This window comes from Dromiciops gliroides, chromosome 4 (assembly GCF_019393635.1).
Source record: "Dromiciops gliroides isolate mDroGli1 chromosome 4, mDroGli1.pri, whole genome shotgun sequence".
Classification (NCBI taxonomy): domain Eukaryota; kingdom Metazoa; phylum Chordata; class Mammalia; order Microbiotheria; family Microbiotheriidae; genus Dromiciops; species Dromiciops gliroides.
Genome location: NC_057864.1, coordinates 471,829,272 through 471,846,239, shown reverse-complemented (window position 1 = coordinate 471,846,239; position 16,968 = coordinate 471,829,272). Strand labels below are relative to the sequence as shown.

The 16,968-nt window shown below is 47.5% G+C and overlaps 1 protein-coding gene across 6 annotated transcripts in view; it reads left to right on the top strand.

Moving 5' to 3' along the window:
• Window positions 1–16,968, top strand: part of AUTS2 (activator of transcription and developmental regulator AUTS2) — a 1,257,436-nt gene that overhangs the window by 1,134,880 nt on the left and 105,588 nt on the right. For all 6 annotated transcript variants that reach the window (XM_044002368.1, XM_044002370.1, XM_044002371.1 and 3 more), the window contains one exon: window positions 7,501–7,549. In XM_044002368.1, coding sequence (XP_043858303.1) covers window positions 7,501–7,549 — 49 coding nt within the window. The remainder of the gene's footprint in view (window positions 1–7,500; window positions 7,550–16,968) is intronic.

The window sequence follows — 16,968 nt, the reverse complement described above, 5'->3', positions numbered from 1 at the left end:
CATGTACTGCCATCCAGGGTACTGCTGTTAGCAAGAACCAGCCTCTCATTTGCACACTGGAGAAGCCCCAGGAGGGGTGATGGTGGAGAATATTGTTGTCCCCACTAGAGTCAGCCCGCCGCCCCCCCCCCCCCCATCACCACCACCTTCCCAAGCCTTGCTTTTCCTTCCCTTCCTCATCCCTCCCACTCCCCCCTAGGGCATTACCAATTACCTCACAATTGGGAAGGGGAGGGTTTTGTGAATAATGGAATTTTTAAGCAGAAAACTCTAAAATCAAAATAAGTTTTATTTAAATGCAAAAAAACCCACCATAGATCTTTTTCTTTGCAGATTTCCCCCACTCCCTCCAAAAAAAAAAAAAACTGATTCGTTGAATTAAGTTGCATTGAGCTTCCTTCAAAAAGCTTAGGAATCCCTGCTGTAGTCCCCGGCTCTATCCATGCACGCGGCTTATATGTGGCATACAGCGTCTCCCTCCTCCACTCCCTCTCCTCTCCTCCCCTGGCATTTGATCTAACGCCTTGTGTGTGCTACATAACAAAGGTAGCAGTGGAGTGGAAAATCGGGAGCTGTAAGCCTTCCTGTACACTCTTTCCTCATGGGGTACTTGAACCCTTCAGACTGAACATCAAGCCGACTACACAATCCTTTTATTAATATGGTTCTGACTATTGCTGCCTCCTGACTGTTTGGTATGGGAGTAGGGCAACAGTGTTGAGTCTGAAAGAAGGAAACCGTCATTCTCCTGCTCCTCCCTCCCTGCAGGTGCAGATGCTAAGCCAGAGCCTCCCCTCCCCTCCCCCGGGACTGTCTTGGAGTCCCCAGTTCCTTCCAGGAACTGGCCCGACCCCCAGCGCGGCACTTCTCTTTTCTGGGGCTCTTGTGGTGTGGAAAGAACCAGGTCGCCTTCCTGCAGGGAAGTAAAACAAAGCCTTGGGGGAGAAGTGGAGATGAAAGGGTGAGAGCCCGCTGGGCAGTCTTGGACACTACACTGGGGCTGTGGACACAGCCCTCGTCCCGTTTGCATACTTTGAACAAACATTTGGGGAACACCTTCTTACTGTCTGCAGAGGCCTACGGAGATGCAGAAAAGAATCAGACCAGGGTGCGGGGCAGGAGCGCTTCTCGGGTCTCAGATAGGACGACTTCGCAGCTCCTGCCTCCCGTTCCCCGGGCCTGGGTGGGCAACCAAGCCGAGCCATCAGGGCCTGCGAGCCTTCTGCTGAAATAGGGGTCTGTGGGAGCTGGAGGGCTGTGCGCCCGGTGAAGACGACCAGTCACAGGCCGGCGGACATCCCCGACATGACAGCCGATTGGGTTTCTTTCCCTGATAGAGAATGACCGGGTTGAGGGTCTGGGCTGCGTGTCCCAGGAGAAAGGGAGACCTTGGTCTCAGCATAGCTGCTCGGGTGGAGCAGCAGGCGGCGGCTGCTTGCCAGGGGGAACCTCGGAGCTCTCTCGTGCCCATCTAGGAGTGCTGCGGAATGCTTCCGAGGGGGGAATAGATGCACGAGGAAGTACCAGCAGCACCCACCGCAGCCGCTCCGCTTCAGGTCCCAGCACGGCCTCGCAGCCTCATCTCCCTCGCTGCGTGCGCCGGGGCACGTGCAGTTTAGGAAGCAGCCGAGGCTCGTCGCCAGGCGCGGAGTCGGGCCCCTCTAGCCTGGGCGCCCCTGGACTGCACAGCCGAGGAGTGGAGAAAGGACCAAGCCTCAACCCAAGGAGGGGGCCAGGGCCGCGAAGGGTGTGCGCCCCGGGAGCGCAGCGCAGCGCCGCGCTCGGCGAGGGGCCGGGACAGCACAGCTGAGCACAGCGCGCCCGAGCCCGGCGGGCGCAGGGACTGCGCGGGGAGAGGCGAGGCCTGGAGACGGGAGGAGTGGCGGGGCGGGGCGGGGAGAAGCGGCGAGGAGGCGGAGGCGGAGGCGGAGGCGGTGGCAGAGGAGGAGGAGGAGGAGGAGGAGGAGGAGGAGGAGGAGAAGGAGGAGGAGGAGGAGGAGGAGGAGGAGGAGGAGGAGGAGGGGCGGCCTCTCGGCGGCTCGGGCTCTGGCGTTGGCACTGCAGCTGGATCGGAAGTCCCTCTCCAAGCAGCAGAGAGGAGCTGAATGAGGCGCGTCTCCGCGCAGCCCGGAGAAAGAGGGAGCCCAGCGCGGAAAGGAGCGGATCGTCGCCGCTGCGCCTCGCCCGGTAGCCGTCGGGTCGGAGAGGAAGGGGCGTCCGTCCCTCTTGCCGCTGCAGCGCCTGGCCGCTGGGCCGGTCTCCCGGGCGGCGGCGCCTGCGAGCGCAGCGGAGCGGAGGGGACCTTTCGGCGGCGCCGGCTGCCAATGGAGTTCACTTGAGATGTGACAGCGCGGGAGGAGAAAGGCGCCGGGGAGTGAGAGAGAGAAAGCCTCGGCCACCGCACGACCGCCCCCAGCCCGTGCTTGGAGCTGGGACTCTTAGTACCGCCGGGCCGCCCGGGAGGAGTTGGGGAGCCAGCCCCCCAGCATCATCTGCTGCGGCGGCCGCCACCGAGTGGTCGGGCGCCCCTGGAGCTTTGCAGCCGCGGCCGCCCGGAGGAGGAGCCGCAGGAGCCGCCGCTGCCACAGGCACGGCCCCAGCGCGCTCTCCTCTCCTCTCCCTTCACTCCCTCCCTCCCTCCCTCCGTCTGCACATGGTCTCCTTTGTCCTGTCGCCGCCGCCTCTCTCTTAGCTCCCGTGCGCGGTGGCGGCGGCGCTTTCCGCGCGCGCACACACACGCGCACACACTCACTCTCGCGCGCACACACTCAGGCTGCCGCCCCCCCCAACCCCTTATTTTTTTGCTCCTTCTTGGAAACCTTCGTGCGAAAGAAGCGGGGCGTCGCAGGACTGGGGAGCCGAGTTGGGCAACGGAGGAGACGAGGCGCGTCCGGGCGCCCGCTGGCCGACGGACCCAGCAGCACCCAGCGGATGGGTGGGTGGCTGGCTGTGCGAGTGGCTTTCACCGAGGCTCGTCGCCAGAGGAGAAAAATTGCCCTGGTCTGAAGGATCTTAGCCTGGAAGGATTCGCTTTGAGACTTTAACCAGCCAAGGACGAACGTCTCCAAGCAGCCCAGGCAGAGTTGGGGCCACTTCTCCTGCTACGTGTGTTTGGGGTTTTTTTTTCCCCTCTCTTCGCTCACCTTCTCCCGCTCCCCCCCATACCCCACTCTTCTTACCCCTGGGAGATTTGTAAGCAAACCATGAACTTGGGGCTGTTGGGGCCCCCAGCGGAATCCTTGGCGACCAGGTAATGAAAATCCCTCCGGAGCCTCCTTTTCCATCCCATCCCTCCGGGCCCAGGGCTTCGAGACGCCCGGGAGGATCGGGAGAGGAACCTGCCCTCCCTCCCTCCTTCCCTTTCTCTTCCTGTCGGTCTTGCTGGGCTGTCCGGTGGTCCCGAGAAGGCTCGGAGAGCGCAGGGGGCGGCCGAGTTCCCTATTCCCCCTCCCCGGGGCAGTGCGGGTGTGCTTGCGGAGAAAAGGGCTCCCACTGCGGGCCGACTGTGGAGGGGGGAGCCGCCTCGCTCTCCCCGAGCTCAGCTCAGCTCGGCCTGGGGCTCTTTTATTGTCTTTTGCTAGGTGGGAGGGGGCGGTGGTTGAGAACCCCCAGGTCCTGGGCTCACCGCGTCGACCTCAGCCTCTCTCCTCAGTTCCCGTGGCTCGCTTCGCTGGCTCCCTCCATCCTCCTTCCTTCCCGGGCGGCTGGATTTGCAGCCAGCCAGCCTTTGTACTTTTCTTTCTTTGAGAGGCGAGCTCCGGAGCCTGGGGGTTGGGGGGAGGGGGCCCCAGAGCTAGGGTGGTGGAGGGGAGGAACTGGGGGCTCACTTTAAGGGAGGATTGATTGGCCTTCAAACTCTGTTAAGGCGGGGGGGGGGGAGGTGGGGGGGCCTTCAGGGTCCTTTCAATCATCGCACCTACAGCAAGCAGATGACGGGAGGGAGACCAGAACTTTGCAGGAGGAAGGGAGAGAGCGCCCTCCCATCTGCCCACACCAGGCTCTCCCCCAGCCCCTTGTCCCATGCCCACATCGCTTTCCCCAAGTGAGCCCACAGAGATCCTCGGCGAGGTTCCCTACGACTGGAGCGGGAGGGGTAGTAGTTCGGTCTTTGGGGAGGGCAAGGGAACGTCGTGGGAAGGTTTGGTTTCTCTCTTGGCTTTCTCCATCTCCGCTGCTGCCGAAGGCCTTAGTTGCAGCTATGTTGAGCTGAGATGTGTCAGTCCCCTCTTACCCGACCCGAAGAAGTCGGGACCAGCCCCTGGACGTGGGGCGCTCCAACCCTTCTTTCCCGCCGGACTTGGCGAACAAAGTTCGCTCCCCTCAAAATAGAGGTCGAGAAAATAGCGCTGAGTGCGATCGAGAGACTTATCCCCCAAGGTAGTGAAAAGAAAGAAAAAGTTGGAAATGAAATTGGGCTTTGGGAGTGGGTGCGTGCATTAGGTCCTCAGTTCGAGGCAAGAATTTTCTTTTCCTCTCTAGAATTCCCTTTCAGTTCGTAAGTGCGGGGTTGTTGGATGCCTAGAGTGGAAATCCTGGCCGGCTAACGATGGCTGCCTTGTTTCGTATTCACTGCTAGGGACTGAAGGCTTTCACGTTTTCCCATGCAGCCTCTGCCTTTATTTTAGTCCTATTCACTTTTCCCTTAAGAGCAAACACATGGTTTTGCATTTAAAAACAGCCCCCCCCCCAAAAAAAAATCTGCCGAGAGAGAGAGAGAGAGAGAGAGAGAGAGAGAGAGAGAGAGAGAGAGAGAGAGAGAGAGAGAGAGAGAGATTAAACCCTTGATTTGCATCAGCTGTAGCTGCAACGGCTTCACCGGATCCCTTTCCAAGACCGGACATATAAGGCTGGACTGATGATTACCAAAATGTAAACGCCTTTAATTTCGAATGCATCATTAGGCAGACCCGGGTTTAAGAAATTTAGTGAAAGAAAGCAAGATTCCTCCATCCTTGAGGTTTCCTGGAAAGACCAGGACAGCCTGTTAATTCTCAGTGAAGTGTCTCGGCATTAGCTGTGTGAGAATAAAACCAGAAGAAAAATCGGTTCAGATATTGGAGGTGTGGAGGGGGGGAGATGCAGACTTTTCCTTAAGAGAAGATGGGGAAGAGGGGAAAAAAAAAGTCTGAAAGTCAAGGCCCATGCAATCAAATAATTACTAAAGTTTTCTGAAGATGCAATGAGAATTAATTATATTTAGCTTTCCTCCTGTTTGGGAAACAAACAAAAAACCCACCCCGTTCTTAGAGAAACAGCTGTGTTGTTGTTTTTAAGGGTATTGGGTTCTTTCAGAGCCTTAAATGACTGGCTGAGGGAGAAAATCCCCAAACAGATTCAAGAACTGAAATCATTGCCTTCCTGTTATTGATTGATCTGGAGAACTCTTATGAGGACCAGACCTAAGAGGTTTGAGGCGTTTTCTGTTTAACCTGCCCCAACAGGAAGGCTAAAAAATGCTTTTTTTCACTTCTTTGTGTGAAAAATTATCTTTTAAGCCTCTGTAACTGTCCTTGTAAAAGGATTTCTTTAACAATTTAATGTTGGTACTTTCAAAAACACAGCCTTAATTTAGGAATAATATACCTTGTAAGGGTAGAGAATCCCACATTTTCCAGGTCATTTTTATTTAACTAGAACAAACACCAAAAAATCACTGCATCTATTTCCCCATTAAAAAAATGTTTTGATTTTGTTTTGACAGCAGACTGTTGGGAGAGGGGGACATTCAGTTGTCATGAATTTCATGGATTGGAGCTGAAAAGATAGAATAACTAAGTGAATTCTGATGTAACAAGACATTCGATTGTAGGGTGGAAATTGAGTTTCCAGAAACCTTGCTTTATGTATTTTATTTCTGTTACATTATTCCTTTAAGTTAAAATATTTTCTGTCCAGCATATTTCTTTTAATCATTTCAAGCAACAGTATTTGAGTGGCTTCCTTCCCTCTTCTTCCCCCATAGCCACTTTTTTTTTGGGGGGGGGGGGTGGTTCTTATTAGGAAGGGCAAAGACAGCATGAACTTCAATCTAATTTTGTTTATAAGGCATTTCAGTTTGTAAGAGGAATCTCAGCCTATTTTTAATACATACAAGTTGTATCAAGTAAAACCCAATCTGGTATTATGAAGGAAAATAATGGGCCTTCACTAACTATTAAGAACATTGAAAAATGTTTAGTGCTCATTAGATTATAAGTGAATGAACATGTATAATATAATATATATATATAATTATGCAAGGATTATTTGCACAATCCTTGGGAACACTGCCCAAGATACATTTTTCCTGCAAATAAAAACTGATCACCCTACCCTTCACGAAAAAAAGGAGATTTTTTCGGTTCTTTTAGTTGTGGACCCAACAACAAAGTAAAATTCCAATGAATCAAAACAGAAAAATGGTCACAAGAAAAACACAAACATGGTTGGCTACTGTTAATTCAAAAATCCACCATGTGCTATATTTCCGTCTCCAAATATATCCAGCACTATTCATCATTTTAGATAATAACCATATTTATATGTAGAAAGATTTTTTTTTCCCCTTTTGGGAAATCATTCCTCCAAAAGGATGGTTTGAGAAGCAACAAACCCTAACAGCCATCTTTTCTTGCTTTAACCACAAACTACTGGGATTGTTTTTGTTTTTAAAATTCATTATTTAAGATTAAAAAAAAATCTTTTGGCATTTTCAGCACCTTATAAATAGGTAGTTCTGAAAGGAAGAACCACAGTATTTTTTTTTAATTGCCCATGTTTTATTTCTTGAAATAAAAGCATGTGTGTGATGAAATCACCCTCTGCGCGATGATCATAGCCTGGTTGAGAGAGCCTTTTTTCACCCATTTCAAAACTGCTTTGATAATCAGTCAGTAGTCATGATCTTTAGAAAACAGGCAAGGAGAAAATGACAGAAAGCTGTAGAGTGGGTAGATGTTTATGCAGGTTAAGATGTATCTGATTTGGGAGACCAAGGTCAAACTGTATCTAATATATAGGGGAAGGGAGGTTGATTACAAGCAAGAATTTAAAAAATAGATTTATATGAGAACTGGCCTTTCTTGGATGAAAAAGCTGAAATTTGAATAATAAGCATGCTGGTTTCATGAAAGAAAATGGAAAAAATAGACGAGCCTCCCCCCCCCCCCAATCATAACGTAGCTAGAAAGAAGTGTTTTGAAATAATAGCCTGTCAGTTAAATTACAAAATCGTTGTGTGACTAGACTGAATGGCTTTACAACATAAAAATATGTTTTGTACTGAAAATATGCTAAATCAGAACACTATTTTATATATTTTTAAAAGATTCATCACCCCCCCCAAGTAAATAACTGCACTGCAGAGTTCAAACTTGTGGTCAGATAGCGCCACCTTATGGATAACTTTGTGGAATTGCAGCTTTCCATTTTTCTGGGGCCCGGGGTAACTTGCCTGGATTTCTTTGGAAATATAACGAATTGGTAATACAAAACGTTTTCTTTTTTCTTCTTGTCTTTCAGGTTTCTGATGCTAGCTCAGAAAAACTCTTCAACGCTGCAATAAACAAAGGTAGGACTGGCTAACTACATGGCCCTTTGAATAATTCAGTCTATGTTCATCCATTGACTTCCATTTCAGACCACGCTTAACTCTTTTTACCTGTCTAATTGGGACTTAGTTGCTATCTTGCTTCGGTGCCTTTTCTGTAGCAAAGAAGGAAAAAAAAAGGGTAGGGGAAGAAGGAGGAGGATTTTTAAGTAATCCTCTTCCTTTGAGATAAGTATCAATACTAAGAAAACCCTCCCTCCCTCTGTCTAATTCAGATGAATTTGAGTTAAATGACAAAAAGGTGGCTGTGATGGTGAATGATAGTCCTAGGGACCCCATAACTTCACTGTTATTTATCAGTGGATAGAGAATCCTAAGTAGCCAATTTGTACCCCTGACTGTAATAACCAACAGATGTTTTGAGTATTTTGCCGGAGTAATGGCTATAAACCATGCCTTCCCGTGCTTTTGGTAAAGTTAAGAAGCCATAGATAGGGTGAAATTGAAATATGCACTGTCCCATTAATATCTCCCAAACAGCAATAAGTAGTGAGAGCTCCTAATGACATAACAGTGCATTAACAGCAAACTGGCCCTAAATCACTACCGATGGACTTCTGTGCTACAAGCAGCAATGTTGGAAATAATGTATTTTAGAGGAGGCAGCCCCCCCCCCAGTCCCAGACTCCCAAAGTGTATAATTTGAAAGGTTTAAATTATGTAAAATCTCTTGTCCCCTCCTTTTTTTTTCTTTTGCGTCGTATTACCTGGTTTATATAGTTCTGCATGGTAATTGCTCGGTAAGGATGGTATGCTTTCCTCTTTCTTTTCACCATCCATGTCTTAAATGTGTAGTTTCTTAAGAGTACTGGAACCTGTCTGAGCCGAAGTAGTCTTAATAAATGGAAATTTGAACCACTTCTGCATTATATAGTTGTCTGGGCTCATATTTTCGCCTGGCAATTCATCGGCTCCGGCTCCAACCACAGCTATTTTGGGCATCCCAGATTATGTTAGAATTTGGACCGAATGGAATTTTAAATAGTACATTATTTTTAGGGTTCCCAGAAGGTGCGCCTGCTTACTTCCACCGCGATTACTGGCGCTCCCGGGATGACTCGGGATGCATATTGAATTTTATCTTTTTATTGCATAATGGAGGAGTATTCTCATTTTATGTTTCATCATATTTTTTGATGGACTGAAAAGTTTGTATAAATTTGTTATCCATAATCCTAAAAGCCAAATAAAGGAGAGGAGCCGGGTAATTCATAGGCCTGCCTCGCTCATTCATAGGCAGAAATGTGTAATTGTTTATTGCAGATTTTGAAGAGGAAAGACTGTTTGCCTGGCACTAATAGGGCCATGTGGGAAAACGGAATTTGTTTCCTTTTCCCATAGTGGAGGTTGGGGGAAGGGAATGGAAGGGGGGGGGAATCTAGCAGCTAAAAGGAGCCCTTGGGCCTCCCCCACACAGAAGTGACTGTATCTTTATTTTGCTAATTTGGGGGGGGGTGGGGGAGCTGTGGAATGTGTCTCCCCCTCTTTTGCAGAAGAAAGGGTTGGGGGCTCCGTGAATCAGCATTCTAAGCTGAATGCCTGTAACTGGGGTGGAAGGAGGAGGGTGATTGATGAAGGGGGGTGGGGGGAGGGTCCCCGGGCTCGGTCACCTCTTCCCTTTGACTGTTTTTCCCCCTTCCTCTTTCCTTTTTCCGAATCCAACATTTCCCACATTTTTACTTGTGTTTACTTACAGAGTTTGATTTGTGGCATGTATTTGGTTGTGAATGACCCTCCCCTGGCAGGGGCCTTTCTTCTTAGCTGCTGTTTTTGGGGTGATTTCGTTCCCTTGAAAGGATTAAGGTTTCTTTGTGCCGCCTAAAATCAACATGGGCTTTTTTTCTAAGCTTTGCTTGGGAAACCATACACAAATAACCCTTTGGTTGATGGCAGATTATTCCTTTGCCCCTTATTTCCATCCAAATGGTGTCTTTCTTTTCTCCTCCCTAGTTTCCCCTTAATGCCATATGCTAATTCCTGTTGGGGACTGAATGACAAGGGACAGAATCAATGCAAATCCAGGTGCTGCCTGGAGGCTGGCTGGTACCCACCCCCCACCCCCATCCCCCACCCCTACCCCCCTTGGGAGAGGGAGATTAAAGTGTGTGTTGGGGGGGCCCTGCGGGGGGGAGAAGCACCGGGGACAGTTTTGTTAAGGGGATTAGTATTCAAACTGCTAAATATCGAGAAAACAACTCGAGAAAAAGTGATCCATTGTGTGTCGGGAGAATATCAGTAATTGCCTGTAGACAGGTGCAGGGGTTCTCATTACGGGTCTGTTTTTACTCGATGGTGGGGGTGTCGGCTGCCTGGCTGACAAGGCCATCAAGGAACTGTCAATTTGATGCCTGTGTCAAGTTCAAATTCCCCAGGAAAGCCAAAGGCCCCCTGCCCGCTTGAAAGCCAGGTCTCCCTTCCCTGCTCAGTGTTCTTTGCCAAGAGCAATAAGCAGCCAGGGGCACATAAAAAGGGGCAGATTTCCACCAGGTAACGGGGCAGGGAGCTCTTCAAAGTCTCAGCTTAACAAGGGCGCTGGGGAAAGCTGACAAGTGGAGGTCCCTCCTTCCCTTTCCTTCCCCCCTCCCCTTCCAGATGTTTAAAGCTACATATCACCTCTCCCTCTTGGGCGTCTGACAGTTTCTACCCTAAGAGTATCCTGGCATTAAGCTGCCGGTGAGATTAAGCTGCTGAGACTGACGGCTGCTAGATTTGGTCCATAAAATCTCACCGTGGGAGACCGGGGCTAATCTCACAGACTAGCGATAGTCAGGGTAGATCGAAGCTTTTGATGTTGGGCTTGTTCAGTTTGGAGGAGGGGACTCTAGGCGGACAGAGAGATGGACAGATGGACAGACAGAAGGCCTGCCCCATTCAGGTTTCACACTGTTTGAACAATCATTTAACCTCATTGGCTCTTTTTTATTTCTACCCATGGTAACACCACCTAGGGTCTCCGTTTCCCCAGCGACTGTTCTGTGGCAAGGGGACAGTTAATTAGAATAAGAAACACCAGTAGAGAAGGTCCACCTCTTGGTCTGTCTGCCTTACATTGGTTCTGCTCCTAGCTACTTGCTCTGGGCCAGGAAAAAAATTCTGGTAGGCTAGTGGCTAGACATGTTAGTTTATTTTTATTTTTCTTATAGGCTTCTCAGTCTCGTTGGGAGGCTGAGCTGGTAAGGTTTTTGCTATGAGCTTCTTGAGACCAGGAACTTTTTTGATACTCTATTTTAAAAATTCTATTCTTTGGTTTTTTTGTTTTTGTTTTTTTGACCATTCTTTGTATCCTCAGATCTCAGCACAGTTCCTGGTACGTGGATGCTTAATAAATGTGGACTGACTTAACTTTAAGCCACCCCTGTATTCATAGAAGGCTTCATTGCAAATATTCCCCTTCTTCCTATGCCTTTTCAGTATAAACAACAACAGAGCGCAGGATGGCATTTGATTCTATACTGAGTATCTTTCTTTCTGGCTCTCCACCCTGAATTCTACAAGCATTTAGTAAGCACCTAAGATGTGGCAGGGCCAGTGTGGAGTGCCAGAGATACAACAGAAGGTGAAAAGATTTTGCCATCTTTGAGGAGTTTGCATCCTGATGGGAAAGACGGTAAATACGAGGCGTCACCAGATATGTGTGGGGATGGAAGGCAGTCTGCGAAGAGGAGGCACTAGCAGGTCTGAGCACCTGGAAAGGCCCCCCTTGAAGAGGTAGGTTTTGAATTGACTCTTGGAAAAGTTCAGGGAAACTTAAGAGGAGGAGATGAAGAGGCTGAACACCTTTCTGGTGCTGGAGATGGCAGATGGTGTGTTGTGTTTGAGGAGCTCCGAGTAGGCTGGTGTTGATGAACTGTGTGCAGAAGAGTGAGATCCGTTAGAAGCAAGAAAAGGGGGAAGCATTAGCCAGATTAGGAAGAGCTTCGCATGCCAAGGGAGGGGGTTAGTATTTGACCCTGGTGGTAGTAGGGAGCCATTGAGCTAATAAGGTGACACGGTCAGACCTAAAACAGGAAAGGCAATGTTCATGTCAATGGAATGAATCTTTCTGTGTTAGGGACTCAATCATTTGCCAAAGATATAATTAATTTTCCCAGGGAGACAGAGTTCGAGACTGAACCATCCCCACTTTGGTGGCTGATTAAGGACAAAAATCTGATTCTCTATTCCAGAGTATCCTGAAATGTTCTGAGTGAGTGTTCCTTCTTAACTTGGGAATCACCCTAAGTCTTTACAGAATTTGAATCCTACCTTCCTGCTCCACACTTTCATCCTCAGGGTATACTTAATCTTCCCTAAATCTACAGTAGAACAAAAGAGTGAGTGCTGCAAATTGGGATTGTCTGGGCTGTTCAGAACCAGCCCAAGGTGCCTGCTGCCTCTTCGGACCCTAGCGCAGACTCTTCATTTCTTTGAACCTCGGTTTTCTTGTCTGTAAAATGAAGTGGTTGGACTCAGTCGCCCCTTAGGTTTCCTTCTGGCTCTGAATTTGTGGTCTCCAGTCCCTAGAGAAACTCTTCTTGAAATAATGATGCCATGAATGATATTTGTCACTTTTGTGGGAGTGCGTTAAAGTTTACAAAACACAATCCATTCATTATCCGATTCAGTCCCCACTAGCCAAGGACGGCAAATAAGAAAGACAGAGAAATACCTCCTACTGTGAGGTTTTTTTTTTTTTAACCACTGTTGGCCTGACTGCTGGGGGAGGGATAGAGGTAAGAGAAAATGGGGGTCAGAGAGAAGACTAGGAGAAGAAAACCTTTGACTCCATCTTGTCTCTGAGTGCATCGTTTTCTTGGAGCCTCTGGGACAAGGCCTTTCTTCTACAGTCAAGAGAGACAGGAAGTACTGACTAGCATCTGTTGCATCTTTGTATCTGGGGCTCCTTGATACCTGTCTCTTCCACCCCATTTCCCCCATTGAAATTTGCATATAAAATATACAGCCTAGCATGCTGGGGGGGGCAGTATTCAGAGATGTATCTGCCCCAGGTAGCTCCAAGATTCTGATTCATCTCTACCAAGCTAGTTACTCTCTGTCAGAGGGGCAGCTGGGTGGCACAGTGGATAGAGCGCTGAGACTGAGGCTGGAGGACCTGAGCTTAAATCTAGCCTCAGAGACTTACCCGCTGTGTGACCCTGGGCAAGTCACTTCATCTCTGCCTCATCTGTACAGTAGGTATAACGCTAGGACCTCCCTCCTAAGGTGGTTGTATGGCTGAAATAAGATCCCATTTGTAAAGAACTTAACACAGTGCTTGGCATAGAGTAGGCGCTATATAAATGTTAGCCATTAAAGTTGGATTTTACTTGAAAATCACGGGTAGAAGAACTGGGTCAAACCTTTGTCTCCTCCAGGCAGGACTTGTTTTCCTTTCTGGAAGCCTTCTGCCCAGCCCCCTCCAGGTCTAAAGGGGCTATGATTTTTCTAATGGTTTCCTTGGCGGCGTCCTATTCTAAGCAAATCTAATCTAAATTGGCCTCTACCTGTCAGTTCGGTGGCTTCCTCACAAGGTGTTTGTGGAAGAGGGAAGGATGTGAGATGAGCTGAGGACATCCCTTGACGCCCCCCCCCCCCCCCCCCCCCCCCGCAAAGCCAGCTGTGAGCTTTTAAACTCTCTCTCTGCTTCAGTTTTCTTATCTGTTAAATGACCTAAGGTTGAAGGAAGGGGATGGCCAGCCTGCCTCGAAGGTCACTTTCTGCTCTTACGGTCAACAGGCCTACATGGCTTTCCCATGACCCTCCCATGGGGTTTGGTGGAGCAAAGAGCCCCTGACAGGCAGATGTCTGTGGTCAACTTTGAAGGCTTCAGGTGGTTCAATGAATGGGTTTGTGCTTAAATTGGCCGGTCATTTTGGACTCTTCAGGCAATCTGTTTTTAGCACATTATTTGGCTTCGGGCAGGGTCAGGAGGAGAGACAGAACCCGCCCCCCCCAAACACTTGCCTAAAAAATTGTGACCTGCAGAGATTTGGAGAGAAAGAGAGAACTTTATTAAGCACCTATTCTGTGCTAAGCACTGTGCTAAATCTAGAAAGCTAGTCAGAGGCTGGTCACCAAACATAATGATTTGTTTTGTTTTGCAAGGCAGTGAGGGTTAAGTGACTTGCCCAGGGTCACAAGGCTAGCAAGTGTCAAATGGCTGAGGTTGGATTTGAACTCAGGTCCTCCTGAATCCAGGGTCGGTGCTTTATCCACTGTGCCACCTAGCTGCCCCCATAGTGTTTATTTTGATGACAGCATGTCATGGTCCTTAAGGTCACAGCCTGGCCTCTGACCTATAGTCACTTAACCTCTCTTTGCCCTAAGCAAGGTTCTTAGATTATCGGTTATCAAGATGGGTTCTAGGTAGAGGAAACCTCTCTAGAAGTTCCCAACACCAGTGAGCTTACAGGGCCAGCCATCAGGAATACCTGAGTTCAAATCCGGCCTCAGACACTTAACACTTACTAGCTGTGTGACCCTGGGCAAGTCACTTAACCCCAATCGACTCACTAAAAAAAAAAAAAAGAGGATGGAGATGAGCTGCCAAGATGTCATTTCTTTTAAAGGCCATAGATTCTCTTTTAAGGAAAATATCTTCAAATTTAGCCCAGTTCTTTTTGAAGAAGTGAAAATTTAATCATGGCAGTGGGTGTAGAGGTAGATGCAGGATATCTGATCTTGGGAAGAGAAAGGGGGGTGGGGAGGGTAGATCCAATTGTCTTGAGTAGGCAGGATGTCTTTTAATTTGTTCCCAGTACTTCTGTGGGAATTTGTCGTGATGAGAACATTGATAGAAATTCTATTCCCTTTTATACAAGAGAGCGTCGGATTCTAGATTTAGTGCAAGAAAGGAATCTCAGACCATCAAGTCCGGTTCTTCTCCCCTTATTATAAAGGATCCTAGATCCATCGCTGGGAGAGACCTCCAAGGCCATCTTAGATGATGGAATAAAAGCAGCTTGGTGTCTAGAAAGATGTGGAATCTCAGCTTGGTACCTGTGTGATCTGGAGCAAGTCAATTTCCTTTTCTGGGCCTCAGTTTCCCCATCTGTAAAGTGAGGGGGTTGGACTAAATCTATAATCTTAGTAATGGAAGTTCTTTGAGGCTAGGGACTGTCATTTTATATTTTGGTATCTCCAGGGCCCAATATAATGCCTTGCCCAGCAGAAGTGCTTCAGAAATGATTGTTAAATTAGATGGATATCACTTGGGGTGGGGTGGGGGCTTTTTGACAACACTGTGTCTTTTTGTTTTTGTTTTTTTGGGGGTTTTTTGTGTGTTTGTTTTGCAGGGCAATGAGGGTTAAGTGACTTACCCAGGGTCACACAGCTCGAACATGTCTGAAGTCATATTTGAACTCAGGTCCTCCAGAATCCAAAGCCAGTGCTTTAGCCACTGCACCACCTAGCTGCCCCCAACACTGTCTTCTAAATAAAAAAGTAGAGATTTCACATAACCCCCTTCTTGATTTCCTATCCTATGCCCAAGTAACACTGTGTTGCTTGTCTGATAAGAAAAAACTTTTAAAGGAAATACTGGTTAGTATGTAGCTATTTATGTATATGTTGCTTCCCCAATAGAAGGTAAACTTCTGGAGGCCAGGACTATTTTTTGTCTTTATATTCCTAGAAGTAGCCTAGCACCTACTGGTATTTAATAAGTGTTTGTGAATTGATTGGTGATATTAGAAGGCTATATATTCTCATTTCTTCTGGGTACCTTCATCTGCCTTTTTTTTTTTTAATTGGCCTTTTGGTGTGAAGTCCTTTGAACACTTCTGTTGAGGATTTTTTTTTGCTGATCCCAAACCAGTATGCTGAGCTCCAGTCTTCACAAATATATATATATTTTTTCCACATTTTGGCTACTGGATGGGTTTAGTCAACTGAGCCGTATTTGACTTTCTCAAAAAGAAAACATTTCTCCTTGCTGGACTCTAAACTGAGATCAACAGCCCAAAGTCAAGTCCGAAGACTCCCTCCATGTTGAGGTGTTTAAGAGATGACAAAGGTCCTGACTGGGAATCTTTCCCAGAATCCTGGAGTATAAGATTTCCTACACAAAGAGCCCAGCAGGCGTCCCATATCCGGACTATTGTACGTTTCTAACAACTGCTGGAAAAAAAAATGGTGTTTTCTCTGAAAATGTATGTTTATTTAACTAGGTTTCTTTTTGCTTCACAATCTGGATTCCATTCAGTCAGTTACCACTCCAATTAACTAACAATTATTTAACATTAACAGTAATTACAGACGCCAGTTAAGCGCCTACAGATGTCAACTGTTAGCTTTGTACCTAATCACTCAATGAAATGGAGAAAGTTCAACAAACATCAATTAGCCAAGCAATTAGTATGAGTTAGGAAAGAGCATGTTATCATGTGTGAGCTGATCCAATTCATTTTATTTTGGCAGTAAAACACACAGAGACAAGCAGCAGTGAGTTCGAAAGATAAGATAAAGCCATATTGTTTTTTCGGGTTTGCACCAGAATTTTTGCCTTTCTCCCCCCCCCCCCCCTTGTGCCTAAGTCAAATATACTTTTGCCAGGAATGTGTTATCTTAACCAATATACTTTGTGTCTATTATTGGAAAGGCAGAACATTGTTCATTCATCAAAAGTGACTTGTACAATCATGAATCTATAGGGAATGTGTGTGTGTGTGTGTGTGTATACACAAAAGATTTTCCAAATCTATCATTACAGCACCAGAAAATAGCAAAATTTTGCTCAGAGGGGTAATCTCAGTAGATTCCAGTGGCTTGTTTTGTGTTGAACCTAGTTGGTTTTGTTTTATTTAAAGATCAATTCCTTTCCAAAATCCATGAGGTCAGAGGGCCATGATATTTTTTATTAATTCCATAGTGACTAGAAACTCATGGAAGCTTTCTTTGTTTTTACCTGTAGCAACCTTCTTACCAAACACAAAAGATTTTCCAAGTCTCAAAAAACGCTGTGTCAGCTTTTCTCACCTGAGCTTTTATATAAGTGAAAAATCTTCCCCCAGTGGGTCTTCTGCTTTGTGGCTTTGGGATGTCTTCCTTCTCCTAATGTCTTGCCTCCACCTCCACCCTACCCCCCCCCAAAAAAGGTTCCCAGCCTGCTGAACCCTGGATCTGACATTTGGGCCCATCTTCCAAGTTGTTGGTTTGTCCGTCTCAATTTAAAGCCTAATGTTTTGGGGCCGTCAAGCATTGTTGAATTGTATTCCTCTCTGCTTTCGCACCTAGAATGCAGAGGAGGTACTTTGACCCTGGGCAGACTTCAGGTGCCGAAAGGGGTCCATTAGTTTTACAGATGAGGAAAACTGAGGCCAGGAGACATTAGGTGACTTGCCCAAGGTGGCACAGGTAACAAATGGCAAATCCAGGATTTGAACCCAGGCTTAACTTCTTTG